The sequence below is a fragment of the Phyllostomus discolor genome, chromosome 3, assembly GCF_004126475.2.
Source record: "Phyllostomus discolor isolate MPI-MPIP mPhyDis1 chromosome 3, mPhyDis1.pri.v3, whole genome shotgun sequence".
Classification (NCBI taxonomy): domain Eukaryota; kingdom Metazoa; phylum Chordata; class Mammalia; order Chiroptera; family Phyllostomidae; genus Phyllostomus; species Phyllostomus discolor.
In genome coordinates, this window is record NC_040905.2 from 125,473,106 (window position 1) to 125,494,030 (window position 20,925).

Here is a 20,925-nt window from a genome sequence, read left to right on the forward strand (position 1 = left end):
TAGGGTTGTGGGCCAGGTCCCCAGAGGCAACCACACATTGATGTTTCTTTCCCTCTCTTTCTCCCTTCCCCTCTCAGAAATACATACATACATACAACATACAATCTTAAAAAAGTAAAAATAAAAAACACCTTTTAATTACCTTAGTAATAAACCACCATGATGAGTTCGTTACGTAGACTTTTCTTTTTCATGTAGCAGTTTTCCTACCATTTAGAGATTGTATTTGCATAAATCAGCCCTGCTTTTAAGATGGAGACAACCTTTTCTTTAATTGTTGTTCAACTACAGTCATCCCAGTTTTTCCCCTGTTGTTCTTCCCTGCCCAGTCCCCCACTCCCAACATCAGTCCCCACACCGTTGTCCATGGGTCCTTTATACATGTTCCTTGACTTGGCTCTTCCCCTTCTTTCTTCTGTTATCCCCCACACCCACCCCTCTACTTACTGTCAGTTTGTTCTTTATTTCCATCTCTCTGGTTCTGTTTTGATCATTTGTTTTGTTGATTAGGTTCCACTTACAGGTGAGATCATATGGTATTTGTCTTTCACTGCCTGGCTTACTTCATTTACCATAAAACTCTCCAGTTCTATTCATGTTCTCGTGAAGATTAGCAGTTCCTTCTTTCTTTCTGCTGTGTAGTATTCCATTGTGTACCACATTTGTACCACAGTTTTTTATCCACTCATTTACTGATGGGCACTTAGGTTGCTTCCAGCTCCTGGCTATTCATTGTAAATTGTGCTGCTATGCACATTGGGGTGCATAGGTTTTTTTGGATTGGTATTTCAGGATTCTTAGGTTATACTGCCAGCAGTGGGATCGCTGGATCAAAAGCATTTCATCTTTAGTTTTTTGAGCCAATACCATACTGTTTTCCACAGTGGCTGTACCAGTCTGCATTCCCACCAGCAGTGCACCAGGGTTCCCCTTTCTCTACAACATCTCCAGCACTGTTTGTTGCTTTGCTTATGAGGGCCATTCTCACCAGTGTGAAGTGGTATCTCATTGTGGTTTTAATTTGCATCTCTCTGATAGCTAGTGATGGTGAGCAGATGTTTCTGGGCCCTCTGTATGTCCTCCTTAGAAAACTGTCCATTCATGTCCTTTGCCCAGTTTTTAAATTGGATTGTTTGTCTTCCCGGAGTACAGTTGTCTACATTCTTTATATATTTGGGAGATCAAACCCTTGTCTGAAGTATTATTGGAAAATATGGTTTCCTTTACGGTAGGTTCCCTTTTCATTTTGTTGATGTTTTCTTTAGTTGTGCAGAAGCTTTTTAATTTGATATAGTCCCATTTGTTTCCTTATATTCCTTGCCCTAGGGGATATATCAGTGAAAATATTGCTATGTGGGATATCTGAGATTTTCCTGCCTGTGTTCTCCTCTAGGACTTTTATGGTGTCACAATTTATATTTAAGTCTTATAAGTTGGTGTTCTAGTTTCATTTTTCTTGCATGTACCTGTCTAGCTCTCCCAACACTATTTATTGAAGAGGCTATTTTTACTCCATTTTATGCAGCTTCCTTTTTTGTCAGATATTAATTTGTCAGATATTAATAGATCACAGAGGCATGGCTTTATTTCTGTCCCATTGATCTGTATGTCTGTTCTTATGCTAGTACGAGACTGTTTTCATTACAGTGGCCTTGTAATATAGTTTGTCAGGTATTGTGATCCCTCCTAGCTTGTTCTTCTTTCTCAAAATTGCTGAGGCTATTCAGGGTCATTTATGGTTCCATATAAATTTTGAAGTATTTGTTCTATATATGTCATTGGTATTTTAATAGGGATTGCATTGAATCTATAAATTGCTTTGGGTAGTATGGGAATTTTAATGATGTTAGTTCTTGCAATTTATGAACACAGTACATGCTCCCATTTATTGTGTCTTCCTTAATTTATTTCTTCAGTGTTCTGTAGTTTTCCAAGTATAGATCTTTTATCTCCTTGTTTAAGTTTATTCCTAGGTACTTTATTTTTCTCGTTGCTATAGCAAATGGAATTTTTTTCCTTATTTGTTTCTGATATTCCTTTGTTGGTGTACAAAAAGCCTTCGATTTCTGAATACTGTCTTTGAATCCCACTGTTTTTGCCAAATTCACTTATTAGGTTGAGTAGTTTTTTGCTTAAGCTTAATTCACTTATCAGGTCAAGTAGTTTTTTGGTGAAGGATTTTCTGTGTTACTGTCATGTCATCTGCAAACAATGCAGGGAGGAGGAAGAATTTTACTTCCTCCTTTCCAATCTGGATGGCTTTTATTTCTTCTTATCTGATCACTGTGGCTAGAACTTCCAGTGCTGTGTTAAATAGAAGTAGTGAAAGTGGGTATCCTTGCCTTATTCCTCATCTTAGGGTGAGAGCTTATAGTTTTTGTCTGTTGAGTGTGATGTTGTCTGTAAGTTTCTCATATAAGGCCTTTAGTCTATTGAGGTATACTTTCTCTACTTTCACTTTGCTGAATGTTTTTATCATAAATGGGTGGTGTACTTTATCAAATGCTTTTTCCACATCTATTGATATGATCATGTGGTTTTTGTCTTTCATTTTGTTTATGTGATGTTACGTTTATTTTATTTTTTTTAATATTTTATTTATTTATTTTTTAGAGAGGGAAGGGAGGGAGATAGAGAGAGAGAGAGAAACATCAATGTGCGGTTGCTGGGGGTTATGGCCTGCAACCCAGGAATGTACCCTGGCTGGGAATCGAACCTGGGACACTTTGGTTCCCAGCCCGCGCTCAATCCACTGAGCTACGCCAGCCAGGGCACGTTTATTTTTTAATATATTTTATTGACTATGCTATTATAGTTGTCCCATTTTTTCTACCCTTTATTCCCTTCCACCCTGTACCTCCCTCCCTCACCATCATTCCATCTTAGTTCATGTCCACGTGTCATATATATATAAGTAGTTTGGCTTCTCCAATTCCCATACTATTCTTAACCTACCCCTGTCTATTTTGTACCTACCATTTATGCTTCTTATCCTTGTACCTTTCCCCCCGTTCTCCCCCCACCACCTCCCTGCTGATAACCCTCCATCTGGTCTCAATTTCTGTGATTCTGTTCCTGTTCTTGTTGTTTGCTAAGTTTGTTTTTGTTTTTTTAGGTTCAGTTGGTGATAGTTGTGAGTTTCTTATCATTTTAATGTTTGTATTTCTTACCTTCTTTGCTTATAGAAGTCCCTTTAACATTTCATATAATAAGAGCATGGTGATGATGAACTCCTTTAACTTAGTACCTGGGGAGCATTTTACCTGCCCTTCCATTATAAATGATAGCTTTGTTGGATAGAATAATCTTGAATGTAGGTGCTTGCCTTTTAGACTTCGAATAGTTCTTTCCAGCCCCTTCTTACCTGCAAGGTTTCTTTTGAGAAATCAGCCGATAGTCTCATGGGAACTGCTTTGTATGTATCTGTTTTCCTTTTCTGTTGCTGTTTTAAGATTCTCTTCTTATCTTTCATCTTGGGTAATGTAATTATGATGTGCCTTGGTGTGTGCTTCCTTGAGTCCAACTTCTTTGGGACTCTCTGAGCTTCCTGGACTTCCTGGAAGTCTATTTCCTTTGCCAGATTAGGGAAGTTCTCTTCCATTATCTTTTCAAATAAGTTTTCAATTTCCTGCTCTTCCTCTTCTCCTTCTGTCATCCCTATGAATCAGATATTGGAATGTTTAAAATTGTTCTGGAGGCTCCTAAGCTTTCCTCGTTTTTTTAAATTTTTGTTTCTTCATTCTGTTCTGGTTGAATGTTTATTTCTTCCTTCTGGTTCAAACCATTGATTTGAGTCCTAGTTTCCTTCCTTTCACTGTTGGTTCCGTGTGTGTTTTCCTTTATTTCACTTTTCATAGCCTTCAGTTTTTCCTTAATTTGCAATCACACTCAACCATTTCTGTGAGCATCCTGATTACCAGTGGGTTTTTTTTTGAAATCTGCATCTGGGAGGTTGGCTATCTTCTTATCACTTAGTTGTATTTTTTCTGGAGATTTGATCTTTTCTTTCATTAGGGTCATATATTTTTGTCTCAGTCTGCCTGTTTTGTAGTAAGGGGTGGAGCCTTAGGTATTTGCCAGGGTGGGCCAACCCAGGTCACTGAGTTTTGGCAATATGTGGAGGAGGGGTCCAAGAGGGAACGGTATTGTTTGTTCAGCTCTTGCCAGCTTCCAGTCCCCCCCACCACTGCCCATAAACAAATTGGGCCCTTAGAATGTTGACTCCCAGGTGGGTGGTTTTGTGTAGGTTTTAGGACCCTGTGTGTCTCTCCAGTGAACTCTCCTTTGTGGCTGGGAGTTTCTTCTTCTGCCTCAACCCCCGTGGGTTTTTACTCCCAGAGGTTTTGAGGCTTTTATTTCCCTGCACTGGAACCCTGGGTTGTACAGTCTGTCTCTCTCCCTAGTTGTTCCTCCAGGTTTATCCACATGCAAATGTGGGACTGGTGGCCCCTCCAGCCAGCGCCTTGCTGTAAGTCTTCTCCACCCTGGCTGCCTGTTTCTGTCCCTCCTAACAGTCTGGATAAATGTTTCTTCTTTAACTCCTTGGATGTTGGACTTCCATACAGTTTGATTTTCTGGCAGTTCTGTTTTTTGTTTTTGTTTTGTTTTTTTCCTGTAAATTTGTTGTTGCCCTTTTGTTTTAGCAAGGAGGCAAAGTGCATCTACCTATGTCTCCATTTTAGCTGGAAGGAGCTATTACGTTTATTGATTTGTGAACATCGTTCCATCCTTGCATCCCTGGGATGAATCCCACTTGATTATGGTTTTATCACCTTTTAAACATATTTCTGGATCTGGTTTGCCAATATTTTGTTGAAGATTTTAGCACCTATATTCATCAGCAATATAGACCTGTAGTTTTCTTTGTTGTCTTCATCTTTTTGGGGATTAGTATAATGCTGGCCTCATAAAAAGAGTTTGGGAGTCTTCCTTCTTGGATTTTTTGGAATAGTCTAAGAAGGATAGTGGTTAGCTCTTTCCTAAATGTTTTATAAAGTTCTCCTGTGAACCCATCCAGTCCATGGCTTTTGTGTTCCAGGAATTTTTTGATGACTGCTTCAATTTCATCAGCTGTTATTGGCCTTTCAAGCTCTCTGCTACTTCTTGATTCAGTTTGGGGTATTATATGTTTCTAGAAATTTGTCCCTTTCACCCAGGTTTTCATACTTCTTTGTATATAGTTGTTTATAGTAATTTCTCACAATCCTTTGTACTTCTGTGGTATTTGTTGTAATTTTTCTTATTTTGTTTGATTTTATTTGCATCCTCTTTTTTTCTTGAGTGCTCTGGTTAAAGGCCTGTCAATTTTTTGTTATCTTTTCATAGAACTAGCTCTTGGATTTATTGGTCCTTTGAATTGTTCTTTTAGTCTCTGTGTCATTGACTTCTGATCTTGATTTCCTTCCTTCTCCTTCCTCTGGGCTTTGTTTGTTATTGTTCCTCCCAGTTCTTGTAGATGTAGGGTTAGGTTTTTTATTTGAAATGTTTCTATTGGAGACACCCTCTTGGAGGACAGAGTCGATTAACTAGGCCTATAGGACATTAATAGATAGTGTGAACTTGGCTTGCATTCTGCCTACATACCACTTTGCAGAGGACCTGATGTGGTGAGGAAAGCTGCTTGGGGACTGGGAACCTTGGCATGGACTACAGGTTTTGTGGATGGCTCCTAAGGTGGAGAAAGGGCATTTCATGTACTATGTGGGAGTCTCTGAAAGGACTCTGAAGAGATCAGAGACAAATTTTACTTTGCTTTTTGGTTGGGACTCTTCTTGTAGCCTTGACTCTTTACCTTATCCTTTGAGGTCATTATGAAATCTATAGTTGTGTTGGATGCAGATACCCCTTCTAGAGAGGTATCCCTTCATCCTACTTGAAAAGGAAATCTGAGAATTTTGACCTCAGAGACCAGAAGATGAACCTTTTATGTGCTCCTTCTGGTTTAGTTCGTGTTCAAATAACTTATGTGATGGCAAGTTAGCAAGACAGATTTCCTCTGGAATATTTCTGGTAAACATATAGTTTTCCTTGATGCATTCTGCACATGAATCAGCTTCTTTGTAGCCTACATTATTGTAGGAATTTTAGAAATTTTCTGTATTGGTTCTCCATATGTGCTGTATAGCCACTGCATTTCTAAGGTGAATGTGCAGGGCTGCCTCACAGGGAAGGTGCTGATGAGCTCAGTGTCTGTCCTGGTTTGTGGTTGACTCCATGTGCCATCCAGTCCCTGGAGGGTGGCTTCCATATCCTTTTTCCTTGTCCACTGGTGACTACTTTCTCATTTTCTTCCAGTTTGGCTGGCTTCTCTGGCTGATGGCATGTTGAGATTCAAGGGCCAGTGGCAGCGAGGGCATCTGATCCAGAAGGGGCCACTCTAGAGGCCAGGCTATCAGTACCATGGGCCAGTGTGTCACCAAGTGCAAGAATCCCTCATCAACCCTGGGCAGCAAGAATGGAGATCGAGATCCCAGCGGCAAATCACACAACAGGCGAGGTGCAGGCCACCGCGATGAACAGCTGCCAGCTTGTGGCAAGCCAGGTGGGGATATCCTCGTTAATGGGACCAAGAAGGCAGAGACTGCCACTGAGGCCTGCCAGCTGCCAACATCCTCAGGAGATGCTGGGAGGGAGCCCAAGTCTAATGCCGAAGAGTCTTCCTTGCAGCGGTTGGAAGAACTGTTCAGGCGCTACAAGGACGAGCGGGAGGATGCAATTTTGGAGGAAGGCATGGAGCGCTTTTGCAGTGACCTATGTGTGGATCCTACAGAATTTCGAGTGCTGCTTTTGGCTTGGAAGTTCCAGGCTGCTACCATGTGCAAATTTACCAGGTTAGTCACAAATACTTTTCCAAATGAGCAGAGAAGGAAAAAGAACACCACTGGACAGTGGTGCCCAGCTAGGATAAAACTAGGTTGGCTTCAAAGGGTTTAGGTAAGTCTTTCTCTTTGTCTGTCAAATTATCCTAAAGCTATTCAGCCTCTGGATAACTGGGCACCTGCCATCCTTGCCTGAAGTTAAACGAAGTATAACCCATGTTGAGCCCTGTTGCCAAGTTGCTGCCAAGCCTCACTGTTGCTTCAGACCTTTCACTCCCCTAATTGTCAGTTCCCTCACTTCGATATTTATTGTGCACTTGTCACATGCCAGACTCTGAGAGTGCCTGTAGAGTGAGTGCCCTCAGCTGGCCCAGTTATCTAGGATTAATTGCACATTGTCATGGTCATACATCCCTATAGAGGTTGTTTGTTGGAAAGGACATGGCAGGATCACCCCAAGGTGTGGTTTGCAAAGTGCTAGGCAATAAATAAGAATTAACTTTGAGCCCTCGCTATTGTGGCTCAGTGGGTTGAGTGTCAGCCTGTGAACTGCAAGGTCGCCAGTTCAATTCCCAGTCAGGACACATGCCTGGGTTGTAAGCCAGGTCCCTTGATGGGGCATGCAAGAGGCAGCCAATTGATGTTTCTTTCATACATTGATGTTTCTCTCCCTCTCTCCCTTCCACTCTGTCTAAAAGTGAATAAATAAAATCTAAAAAAAAAACCAAGAATTTACTTTGAGAAGCCCCTCCTATAATTTCTATCCCCTGGGCAGCTTACCCAGCAGACCTCAGGGGCCTTGTATCTTTAGTGGATACTGTAGTCTGAGAAGATGATCAATGTGAGACCGTATTTTGAGCTGAAAGTGTTACACAGATAGTCAGAATACATACACAATTTTTGTTTGTTAATAATAGAACTTTGATCTATGGTGGCAGTTACTCAGGTTCATGCAGAATCTTTGGCTTTAGAAATCTCCCTTGGCAGTCACCAAGAATATTCCAAAAACAACACTCAGAAAATCAAAAGGAGAGCAGGAAGGGCCCCATATAGGAGGAGAGTCCGAAGCTCAGTCACTATTGCAGGATGGAAAGCAGAGCATGGAGTGGGGGTTTAACTTTGGGAAGGTGAATACATGAATGAATAGACCATTGTCAACTGCCTACCATGTGCCAGGCACTATTAGAATCAGTTGACATATACTAACTTGTCCTCACCAAAACCCTGTGAAGTAATGTAGTAGCCTCAGCATTTCACAGATAAAAGAAAAGAACTCGTAAGTAGAGGAGTAGGAATTCACACCCAGGCCCCCCAGCCCCAGAGCCATGGTATTAATCACTACACTGTATTGCCTCACAGGAAATGATTCTCATTTACAATTATTAATTATGCCTCTTACTTCCTGTTGCAGGAAGGAGTTTTTTGATGGCTGCAAAGCAATAAGTGCAGACAGCATTGATGGGATCTGTGCCCAATTCCCCAGCCTCTTAATAGAAGCCAAACAGGAGGACAAATTCAAGGATCTCTACCGGTTTACATTTCAGTTTGGCCTGGATTCTGAAGAAGGGCAGCGGTCACTGCATCGGGAAATAGCCATTGCCCTGTGGAAGTTAGTCTTTACACAGAACAATCCTCCAGTGTTGGACCAGTGGCTAAACTTCCTAACAGAGAACCCTTCTGGGATCAAGGGCATCTCCCGGGACACTTGGAACATGTTCCTTAACTTCACTCAGGTGATTGGCCCCGATCTCAGCAACTACAGCGAAGATGAGGCCTGGCCGAGTCTCTTCGATACCTTTGTGGAGTGGGAGATGGAGCGGAGGAAAAGTGAAGGGGCTGGGGGAGGTGTGCTCAGCTCAGGGCCCTTGGGCTTGTGTCCCCAGGAGCAGACTTAGTATTCTGTTCTGGGCAGCCATGAGGCTTTGCCCACTGCCCTGGAGCCACCCGAGGAATTGGACCTTTCTGGAAATTACCTAATATCCAGATATTTTCTACTCTACACCTTTCTCTGCCTTGTATCTGAAAGGGCTCTAAAATGCTGTATCATGTTTTAGGCACTTTCTTCTTTTTGGGGGGTTATTTTGGTTCTTTTTGGGGGGTCCCCCAAAATATTTTAACCTGGCTACATGTTGTGTATCTTCTTCCTTTTTTTTTTAAGCCTTCAGATTGCATTGGCCTGCCATTTGTTGCACTTTTTTTTTTTTTTTTTTTTTTTTTTGGGGGGTCAGGGAGGGCATAGAGCAGGGTGGGGAATAGGCGAGTTAGGTTGAATTAACATTGCAAACAATGCAGTGCCAGATCTCAGTTTTGCATAGTGTTTTTCAGGGCAGGTCTGTACTGTGTGTAGTGCTGTTTACATGGTTGAATTTAGGTTGTGATAATAATTTTTAAAGATTTACACAGAGTTGATTAGCAGTGTTAACTGTTAACCACATTGCATTAATTCCCAGGTGAGTAAAAGCTCTTGGAGAGCCAAGGCCAGTCAGAGTGTCTGTAGTCTGGTGACAACCCCCTTTTAAGCAAATTTATCTGAAATTCTTCCTTCTCAGTCATCTTGCTCATTCCTTCTTTGACCCATTGCATTTCATGTTGAGTTTATGTACCAACATGCTGCACCTGTCAGTCAAGTGAGCAGTGATTTTAGAATACATACTAACAACCACTTAAGTACTGAATGCAGAGAAAGCAGTGCTACCTCAGTTTTGCTGGAAGTAGACTTTGATAGTTTTTGTTTTTGGTGAATTTTCTGTATTTTCATGTTGTAAGTGGAAATACATTTTTTATTTGCCTCGGAGCCAAAGTTTCTGTTTCTGGTGGTTGGAAAACTGCCTGCTGGCCACCTGACTTGAAGGAAAACTGTGGTGTGGAGCTCTGCTTGAATACTTTTTAAAAAAACATTTTGAGTGTCATCAACTTACTTGTCTGGCAAGTGCAAAAGCCTGGGGCTGGCCTGAACTCTGCCAAACAAATACAGACAGGTATTAAGTAGTTAATGTGTGCCCTTTCCCTTTTTGCTGCACCCATGTTGTCACTTTACCCCTAGGTGTTATTTATTATTTTTTCTGTTAATGTCAGGCTCATTTGGGGTAATGTGATGACTGTTTAGGTTTACATGACCCTCTTTCCTTCCCCTCCACCCAAATAGGTATATATACATATATATGTATATATTTTACCTACCTAAAAATATATATACATGTATATGTATATTCTTGTTTCTTTGCCTGCTAAAACTGGCCATAAAAGAGGGAGCTGTCTTCAATATATAAAGTATTAGAAGAGTGCCAGGGAATGTCATAATGGAAGCTTTTGAATTTGAGTTTGGACCATTTTCACTAAAGAGAAAATGAATTTTCTCAGCTCTTTCCTCATTAGAGGGAGACCCAGTTCCCTAAACTCCTCTGTGTGCTCACTCCATGAAGCCAGCTTTGGACAAACTGCCACATAGGAGCTGACTCTGGTCCTACCTCGTTGCAGTAGAGGGTATTCTTGCCATTTTTTCATTTTAAAAAATGTCCTTAGAAAACTGAACTGGAAGGGTGGGTGGCAGGTACTGTACAGTTCAGCTTTCAACACTTTGGAACAGATTAAAAAGGGAATCTTTTAAATAAAAACTTATAAAAATATTTATACTTTTGAAATAACAAGAGTTTGTCTATAGAACATTGGGAGTTGCTTCCCCTAGCTACCCCCATCTGCCTCCCAGGTATGTTTCTCAGCCTGGGCAGAAAGTTTGAGTTTATTACTAGCCTTAATGGATTCAGGCTCCCATCTTTACAATGATTATTTAAGGAGATTCTACAGTTGATGTCTTTCTGAAATTGGCATTGAATTGGCATGGATTTTTGCAGTCCTAAACCTGACAGATAACCCTTTAGCGGGGCAGATGGGGAAATTTAAGGTCAGCCACAGCAAGTTAACAATACTGCTGGAAAATGTAAGAGGGTTGGATTTCAGTCCACATGTCTGGCTTTGTTCTAGCCTAAGACGCAAGATCCTCGTATAAAGCTTTTCTAGGGACCCCAGCTAGTTCTGTGGGTTCAGTTGTAGTCCTGAGTCCCCATGCTGAGATCTCATCTAGTCAGTCAGCAATTCTGAATTTTTCCTTCTTTTTTCCAATTCTGTATTGGGTAAAGGTAGAGTAAGGCAAAAGGCAGGCTCCTCCTAGCCAGGTAAGGTTCCTTCTGTCCCACATCAGAAAAGTGTAGAGAAGTGCACAAAAGAGGGAGGCCCCAAGGATTCTGGAGACTTGGGAGAGGCACTGGCTTCTATCCCCAGCCTACCAGAAGGCATTCCATGCATTAGGTGTGCTATAGTGGGTGGATTTTGTTTTTTAATTAATTGTTCAGCTTCCCCAGTCCCCACAGAAGAACCATTTAAAGATTGTTTTTGGTTATATTTTTACTGATATAGTTGTTACAAAAATAAAAATGAGAAACTAGAAAAGGGAGAGACTTACCAGATACTTCCAAGTTTGAGTCCCTGATACAAGGAATTCTGTAGTAGCTCTGGGCCAGTGCTTTAATAGTTTCATGACCACAGGAAAATGCAGTTTTTCTGCAAAGGGATCCAAGGTGAGTGTGTAGGGTTTTCACTTGTACTTCTGGGAAATGAAAGAGCCTGTTCCTCTTACCTTATAAGTAGGTTTCCTACTTAATGGGCAGGAACTGTGTGGAAGAGCCCAAATGCATGCCCTTCAGCTAAGCAAGGCACCCTTCACTTGAACAGTGTGACAGGGTGTGGAGGGGCAGGATGCAGATGCCCTTTTGAAAACAGGCAGATATCTGAGGGAGAGTTCAAACTGAATTCATGTGTTGGCAAATTGCTTGGCTTTGGCAGATGGCTTTGTGAGCTTCTGTGATGTTTAGCAATTTATTAGAAAATTGTATGAGATGGTGTCACTTCATTGAACTGCTCTTCCCCATCCCTGCCATGTTTCATTCTTAACTCCACCTCCTGTAATGGTACTTTGCTATGCTTCAGCTGGTTGACTCAGCAGTTCTCCCTCATCCCTGCCAGATGTGCCCACATGTGTGAATTGGTTCCAAGACTCCATACTGAATTCGTAACAAAAATCTAGAGCTGGGTAAAGATACAAATTTCAACCAAGCTCCCAGGCCCAAGGAAATCCAATTGAAAATGTATAGGAATTGTTTTCAATATTAAAAGGCTTAAGCCACACAGTATTAGATGCTCTTTGAAACAGATCATCTCCCAGGGGCTGGAGCATGCAGGGTGTGGGATGTCATGGGTCATGTGATGGCTCCATATTAGACTAAGCCAAATTGTATTAAATAATGGTGGGGAAAATATCAGGATAAGAACTTGGGTCTAAGTTCCAAAACCAAAACATCTGTTTTTAGAACTGTTTGGTATGCCACACTGAAAATGAAGTCTTCTATGCAATGAAATCCCCAAATAGACCCAATTATACAATTATAAGGCAAGAACTGTAAGGAAGGTGCTGCTAGGTTTGTTAGTTACCTGAGTTTCCATTTTCCTTCCATCTCTGTTTGCTTAGTGAGGACTTAAGCAACCAAGTAATGGACTGTAGCTGAAAGGACTCTGAAGTCACAAGGGTGTTAATGGGGACTCACTTGAGGGCACATGAAATTGACCCTTCTCTTACTTCAGTCTTGTTCTCTGAATTATATCAAAGGTGTTCCCACCACCTCCCTGTAGTTTATTCCTAAGGGAAGCTGCAAATACAGAATCTATTTAGTAGAACCTGGACTGTGACTGTGTCAGTGAGGATCTGCAGATATTTTCCTTATTAGACAATGAAATAGATGCTTGGGCTGTGGTTCAAAAACCAAGATATTTCAGAATGGCTTTGAGTAACCATCAGGTTCTGCTTCTGATCACAGCCCCCTGTCCCTCTTGAAAGCTCAGCCTGCTCTCATTCTGACCTATTTCCACTGCCCACCTCCACTCCTCACCTTTCAACATAGATCTTGGATATCGCCAAAGGAAGCCATCCAGCAGCTGCTGTGTTCTCCCCCCTCCACCCATCCAGTACCCATTTATTCTGGTAGAAGTGTCTTCCCTGACTCTGGCCCCAGACCCAGGCCTGTGATTGATTGCTCTTATGTGTTGCACTAATGTGATTCTAGGTTTCAAATGGGGAGTTTGAAGCAGTAGGCAAAGGGGGCTTGATTGAATGAGTTGATTTTACAGATGCCCTGCCTTAACCTGCTGAGGTGATGAGTCCACTGCTCACGTGCCCTCCACCTTTGTGGATTCCTCTTGGTTTGTGACCAGTGTGTTTCTTGAGGTTGTACAAATTTGTTGACAAAGTCAATACTTATCTCTGTGCACTGTTACACTCTCCAAATGGTCCCTTGAATATTTTTATTAACTTGTTATACATATTTTTGTCTCTGTCTACATTATTTCTTTTGATGTTCTTTTATTTGGAAGGTTACCTGCTATTGGGTTTAATAAATTTGTTTACTTGGTTATTGACAATTCTGGAAAAATAATAAAAAATCAGCAGCTTTATTCTGGAGTGATACTGGATAGCAATTCCTATGCTTTGGAAAATCCAGATAGTGTATTGCAGACTTTGCCACTCACCAACCTTAATTGTCTTTGGGGTCCCAGTTCTTTAGGCAGAAAACAAGTTCTCACAGGGCCACGTCCTAAATAGTCTTACCTTAGCAACTGATATGGCTTCCCATGAGGAATAAAAAGTAAATTTGAGCACTGTACTGAATGGGTGACTTCTACATATATCAGATTGGCAATGATTAAGGCAGAAGAGACAAGCTGAAACTGTCATGTGCCACTGCTGAGTGACCATTGGTAGGTGAGTGAAAATCTGAGTTTCTCTGACTCATCTGTAAAATCCAAAGACTGTTATTTCCATTAGTGTTAGGATTTACAAAGAGTTTTGGAAGCACTTAAGACTTTTAAGGTTAAGATTTTCAAAAGGATGTTAAGAGAGTAATGCAGGAAATCCAGAGAATAGGAGAGGAGGATTGGCATGGTCACACATGACTTCCCAGGTCACTGTCTCCCCTGTAGACCCAGCAAGCTTCCCTCCATGCCAAGTTTTGGGGGAGATGGAAGACTTAGATGGCTTAGATTAAGATGATCCCTGATGGCTCTCTCTGGCTCTTATATAGAAGCTTCATTATGGTACATTGCTTAATAACCCTTAGCTTTCTTTCACTGTATTTCTGTTTAGTTACCGGTTATATTCAGGTAAGCAATTGGCCAGCCACCCCTCTTCTTTGATGGCAGCCCTAATGGCGTTCCCAAAGATTCCCAGTCTCATGTTGGTGTCTCCTAAAAATAAGTACTGTGGTGGGATTAGATATGCTTTTGTTTTTCTTTCCAGTTGGAAAGGGCCTGGAGTCATTGGTTATAATCCTGTCCAGTCAAGAGGGTTATAAAGATTTCTCAACAAACTTGACTTTTTCCTTTTCCTCCATTATTACCAAAGCCAATAGCTTCAGATAGAGGAAATCTAGACATTGATTTTTTTCTTTCTCACTTAAAAAGTAAACCTCCAGAACATCTACTTGTTTGGTTCTTGGGCTTGTACTTTCTGTGATGTGACACTTTGAAGATAATGAGCCACTGGGCTTTACAGATAGAGGTGTGGGGAGTAACAAAGTGAAGATACTGATTTAGGTGCTTGTATAGAGCCTAGAGTTATTCAAAGTGTTGTCACAGGGTTGTGCACATTATATAAGGCTAAAATCCAATTTTCAATTAGATGAAGGGCAAGCCAACTTCATACAATTACCAGATGAGCTTAACTGCAATGGACTTTTCCTAGCAAGAAAGGTATACTGAGTGTAATGCTGATGGCTCAGAGTAGTACAGATGAGTCACCAGAGCACGGGCCTCTTCCCTCCTCTAGAATCCAACCGAAGCACATGCCTGGGTTGGCTCTGGAAGTCATCCTCTAACTCTAGGTTTCCATCTATATCAAAAGGGTTAGTCTGCCTGAGAAGGAAGGGCAAGGGAGGGAGCAGGCTAGCCTCTCCATTTCCTGTCCTTTGCTAAGATTTTTCAGGGTGCCCTGTCTTATGAAAGCCATAAGGGACTTACTTGGGTTTAACTTCCTTCCTATATAATGTTCCAACCTTAGGGGTGCTGAGAAAATTCTAGTGGAATATGGCAGCAGTGCTGTCAGCAGCAAAGCATCCATGCTGATGGGGACTCTCCATGGGCCCTGCCTATGTTTATTATGGGAGGTGCTATTGAAATTATTAGTAAACTAAAATACAGGGCTACAAAATAATGTGGAACTAGTGTAAGACAAGATAATATGGACACAAGCTGTTGTATACATGAATTTACATAATAAAGGAGGCATGGTCCTTTATTGGGTAAGATAGATAATTGGATAAAATCTAAATATATGGAGGAAAGTTACTGTAGGCCAAAATAAATTCCAGGAGGAATAAAGGTGTAAGCGTAAAAATTAAATAATTAAAAAATACATACTTGTTAGTGGATATTAAATTGATCTCTGGATCAATCAAGACTTCGTAAGCAAAAAGCAGATAGAAAAAAATCATAAAAAGAATAGACATCTAAAACATAAAACAATTAGAAACATTTTTGCAATGATAGATGAATGCACACTTAATCCCTAAGACCTTAAAAATTCCACATGGAAAAGTACTTAATAGACACATGTGCAAAGGATATTGACAACTCATAGAAGAAAACCGATTAGCCAAAAAGTTCCTGGAAAAATAGTATATGACAATCTGAAGGGTATTTAAAAACCCAGAAAATAAACCTATAATGAAAAACATTTATGATTTATCAAATTGGCATGTATTTGAAACAAATGCATGATAGCAAACATAGGGTAAAAACTTTTCTGAAATTAAAACAAAAAACAAAGCTAAGTTATTATGGTCTAACTCAATAATTTCACTTCTAGGAATTTTTCAAGCTACATTATGTGCCAAAGATGTATGTGCAAGGACATAATTGATAGCATCATTTGGGAACAACAGAAGTGTCAACCATAAGAAACTATTAGAAATTATGGCACACACTAACATTCTGGAATATTATGCAGCTATTAAAAACTCTGCTTTTGAATAATGGAAAGGTGTGATAAAAAATGGTAAAAGAGTGGCAGTCACTGACTCTGCGTCATGGTATTAGATGTGATTTTAACTTTTTTGTATTTTTCAGTTCTTCATTAATGGCTTTCCTTTGTAAGGACAAAAGGAAATGAAGACAAACATGGCCCAGCGGTCTGAACAACCCCATTGTGGGTGAGGAGGGCAGAGGCAGAGAACTATGTTTAAAGCTGAATAGAGTGTTCTGTAAAAACTGTCAAAGCTGCTCTTAGCCGCAGCAAGAAGCAGCGGCACTGGCAGTTCTGCATCGGCTGTCTAGAGGGTGTAGGAAGAAAGAATGCACAAATACACTTATGAATGGAATGTGTTTTGCAAGAGGCCAGGTCGGCAGCTTTGGCTTCCAAAAGATGGGAGAGTCAGCTGCAAAACCAGTGTGTGCAGACTGAGGCCTCATAGAGGCCTGTGGTCCTGGCCCATCTCTGCAGTTCTGGAGTTGGGGGCTCATAGGGGACCTCTAGCCCCACCCATCCAGAAGGAAATGGACTTGGCTATGACTAGAAGCAAAGGGAGCTCTTGGCACAGAAAGCCCTAATCTGCTCTGTGATCTTGCGCATGGAAGAGAATCCTTAATGAAATGTCATTTATTGACAATGTAGGTTTTCCCTGATATATGAAGTAAGAATGTCCCATTTTAAAGGTGAGGAAACTGAGGCTCAAAGAGGGAAAATAATATAGCATGCTATTCTGTCAATTTCCACAAACTGGATCTTTGACTTTTTACAATAATCCATGAAAGTACAGATATCATTTTATACAGCTGAGGAAGTAGATTCAGATGAGGTTTAAGTTATTTGCCTAGGAACGGAGCCAAAGCACCAACTCTAGGCCTGTCTGTATCAAGGCAAATACTTGTCTCAGGACTGGATTCTCAATTAGGTAAACAGCAGCTTAACTCCCACACAGCCTTGGAGCTCAGCTGGACAGGAAGGAGTCCAGCAGCACTCTTAGTTTTGGGATACTCTCAGGCCTTGCAAGGGAGAGGTGGCAGTGTACCTGGGGAACCTGCCTCTTTACCAGGAGCTTCAGGTTGCATTGTCTTTCACCCCAAATCAAGCTCTTCAGTTCTGGTTCCTGGTCCCAACTTTCACATAGGGCCAGATCATTGAGAGGTTACATTTAAAGGATTAAACACTGCCTGAGGGCCCAACCTTCAGAATGTTGAGATTTTCCACCCTAATTATAAATGTAGTATATTCTGATCCTACACACAAAAAAGCATTTGGTAAACCTAGTATGCCAGTTCCATAGCCAGAAATAAATACTGTTTATGATTTTGGTATATAGTCTGCCAGCTTTTTGTTCCAAGCCTATGCATATTCTTGCATACTTTCTTCTACAAAAATGGGTTCTTCTCTAACCCTCTGTGCTTCATACAATATGTACTGTGAATGCATGCTCTCATCTTCAAGTCCTGTGAGATCTGTATCATTATCCCAAACACAGATATGTGATCTTATTCACATTCATACAAATTAAATAGGAAAGCTGGAATTCAAAGTGTGGCAGTCTGGGTCCAGAAGTCTACTGCCATCTCTGGCAGATTTCTTTACATGTTTACACACATGTGCATACACACATTTTCTAAAATGGCTACCTAGAATGCCACTGTAATGACCCTGTGATATTACCTCCATACATGTTTTTATAAGACTACCCTGTTACTGTAAGAGAATAGAAGTGGGATTGCTGGGTCCCATTGTTCAAAGCAATTCATAAGGCATTTTGGTATAATACATACTGTACCCCAGATTAGTTTGTCTTTTCTGGAAGTCAGCTAATATCTATCAGTTTTTAAATTATGTGTGCCTGTACCCATGTCCCCTGAACACAGAATGTTAACAGTTCAGGAGTTCATACAAAAGTACAGCACAGGCTTCTTGAAACTTAAGCTTCCAATTCTAAGGGGGCAATCTGTGGTGACAGAGGCACCTAGTGGTGGAGGGCGGCACTGCAGCCTCACTGAAGGGAAGGAGCATTTCTAATAATGAACTTGGAAAGGGGCTTTCCAGGTTGGTAAAAAGCCAAGTCTTCTACTCTTGGCTGTCTAGTGACCTGCCAGGTTTTCAGCTCAGCCTTTTTCTTTCAATTTCTTAACAGCTGTCAATGAGGAAACAGTTTGCCTTACAGAAATTTGCTTCACTGATATTACAACTTTGACAAACTGCAAAATGGCTGGGTTTTCTCCAAGGGGAAGTTACCTCTGGTTTCCCTCCCTATGTATATCATTTACTATGAGTGCTGCTTATATTGAAAACCTGCTGCAGTGCCTGTGCAGAAACCCCCAACACCAAGAAAAGTACAAACAAATGGGTTTCCTTCCTTCACCCTATCTTAGATGAAAGATGCTTCAATTTTAGACATTTATTGAAAATGTGTATATCATATAAATGAACTAGACTCCTTAGCTGGTACACTCCACAAAAGTTGTCTGCTGGGTTAAGAGGGTGCTGCCCAACCACGTTCTCTGCTACTGCCCACAAAGCATCAGAACTGTACCTAGAAAGTGGTAGCTGGGCTCAGGAACACATGTGGGATGATCCATGCATGCTGCAACAATGAAGGCAGGTTCATACCCACAGGGTTGAGTGGTTAGAAACGCACAGGCAGAGGTGATAAGGTTTTGTTGGGGAAGGGGGTGTCATGGGGCAATGGGCTACAGGGAACAACTTATGGAAAGCTACCTGCTGAAAATGGGTTTAATGGAAAGAATACTGATACTGCCAGAAGCCTAGAATCAAATCTTAGCTCTGCCACTTAACAGATGTGAGGCACACAATTTAAGGTTAATGATTTCAAGCCGAGCCTCAGTTCCTTCAGCTCTTACATATTTAAGTTGCTCTCTCACAGAGCTTCTGTGAGGATTTTCAGATGATCATAATTAACATGGAAGGTGCACTTACTTAATGGCCAGCATCATTGTAAACACTTTCCATGCATTCTCATTTAACCCTCAAAAGAGCTCATGTACCTAATTTAGGTACTGATAGAGGTACAATTGTTATGTCCACTTTTCAAATAAAATAGGCTCACAAACAACTTGCTCAAGTCATATAACTATTAAGTGACAATCTGCCATCTGAGTCCTTTTAAATTGCTGTTAAGAGTTTATTCTTTTGTTCATTTTATTTAAAACATTTGAAGCACTGTTTGAAAAACTTTTAAAAAGTTAACTTATTTAATAATTTATGTTGTAAAATATCTGGGACATGATATGAGGCCCAGGGTGACTGAATATTCATGGAACTGGGTTAGAGGGCTGGAGGCAAAAATCAGCAAACACAAGCCCAGAAGTTGTCTCCACCTGATGCTGGACTTAAGCTAATCAGCACTGAGCCTTCTGGGTCTGGAGGACTGCAACTCAGAACACTGGCATGCCTCTGAAGTCAGACCATTGCGGTTCAAGCCCTAAGTGTGCACTTGCAATAGGCATGGCATTAGGCAAGTTATTTCATCTGAGCCCTTTTCTCCACTTGTTAAATAGGGATATTCAACAAACTTAGCCAAACATGCATGTCAAAGCATTTAGCATGGTACCTGACACTAAGAGTTTGATGAATTACAGCAATTACCAGTATTTTCAGTACTAATTTTAGCAGCTAATAGAAATATAAGGATGAAGAGCTGAGTCAGGTTCCCAGCATTCTTTTTGCAGGTCCCTCCTGAGTCACTCTGATACTTTTCCAAGGGTATCTGCTGACACCTTGGAGATAGCTGCATAGATGAGGCCTAGAGTGACCTTATAGTTTGGGGGAGTGCATGCTCCCGCTGCTGGACTTCCTCAATATAATACAGATATCAGAGGGTTTCCTTACTACATGATTTGCTATTTCCAGATTTTTCTCTTGACTTATCAAAAGACCTTTGTTTGAGTCAGAACCTAAGCATTTTTGCTCCCTGACTGTGACGCTCCCTCCTTCAAGCCCTTACCCCCTGCAGAATATCTTGTCTACTTCCAGAAGAAGAAAGCCATCGCTCTCTCTTGCCTGTCCACTATACCATGGGGAACATGAAGATCAGACTCCTATTCTACCCCTAGCCCCATATGCTGGACCTGACAAGCTAGGTCAGGGCAAGTCTCTCTTCCCCCAGTCTGTGTTCTCAACCAAAATGCTTTGCTGGCAACTTTGGGTCACTTTTTTTTTTAACCTCCTGTTGTTAGGCTCCCCACAAGCCTGTTTAAAGTATATCAGTCTAAGATTTTTTTTTTAATCTAAATACCTAATGCTTGATTCTGTTTCTCAGAGACAGCAGTTCTTTCAGGCTGCTCAGCATACAGCCTATCAAATTAGTGGTCCTGAGATGCATGTTACAGGATTTTAGGATAGGAAATTAATTTCTCATCCAGGCTTCAAGGCTTGAGGCATTTATGTTCTGTCATCTGGGACCTTGGATGTCAGAATTTTAAGGGACTTTAGACTCATTTATCCATCCTTTCATTCATTCCAACTGCCTGTGTTTATGCTTTAGGATTTAACACATTTTTTTTAAAGGAAGGGTTTTGTAGTTAAAAGGGTTGTAAATCACTGCTTTACCTCAAATCCCTTACTTTACCAAAGGGAAATTGAGACCCAAAGTGGGAAAATGGCCACTTGTCAGAGGCAATAGGTGATAGGGCTAGGACTGGACCCTTAGTCTTGATCTACTTTTCCTCAAGTTTAAAATCAGCAAGACATGTCCTACCAGAAATTAACAGGTGGCATGGGGTGAGAAGAAGAGAGGGTGGGGAAGGCAGGAATACACTCCTCTCATATAGGAAAGGCAACCCAATCACATCTAAATCTGGGCCTTGCTCTAGAACTTACTGACCAGTTTTATTCAAGTGGAGTTAGGCAGCTACCCCTTGTTCCAAAGAGGTTGGAGGACCTAAGACTTCTGCCTTTAAACTGGGATAAGTTGTGTCCTTGAGGGACCAATAAGAGTATTTATCTGAAAATGGAACTACAATAACTATCTCTAAGAACTGAAAATTAAGAGATGATTCATGTAAGTCC

The 20,925-nt window shown here is 41.1% G+C and overlaps 1 protein-coding gene across 2 annotated transcripts in view; it reads left to right on the forward strand.

The window, feature by feature from the left end:
* DCUN1D3 (defective in cullin neddylation 1 domain containing 3) overlaps positions 1-15,482 on the forward strand; it is a 46,201-nt gene extending 30,719 nt beyond the window's left edge. Inside the window, exons 2-3 of one of the 2 annotated variants that reach the window (XM_028531467.2) lie at positions 6,295-6,830; positions 8,230-15,318. In XM_028531467.2, the coding sequence (XP_028387268.1) occupies positions 6,400-6,830; positions 8,230-8,713 (915 nt within the window). In that variant the 5' untranslated portion in view covers positions 6,295-6,399 and the 3' untranslated portion in view covers positions 8,714-15,318. Of the gene's footprint in view, positions 1-6,294; positions 6,831-8,229 lie in introns of both variants that reach the window. The other variant, XM_036021401.1, reaches the window with a different exon arrangement.
* Positions 15,483-20,925: the final 5,443 nt, after the last annotated feature.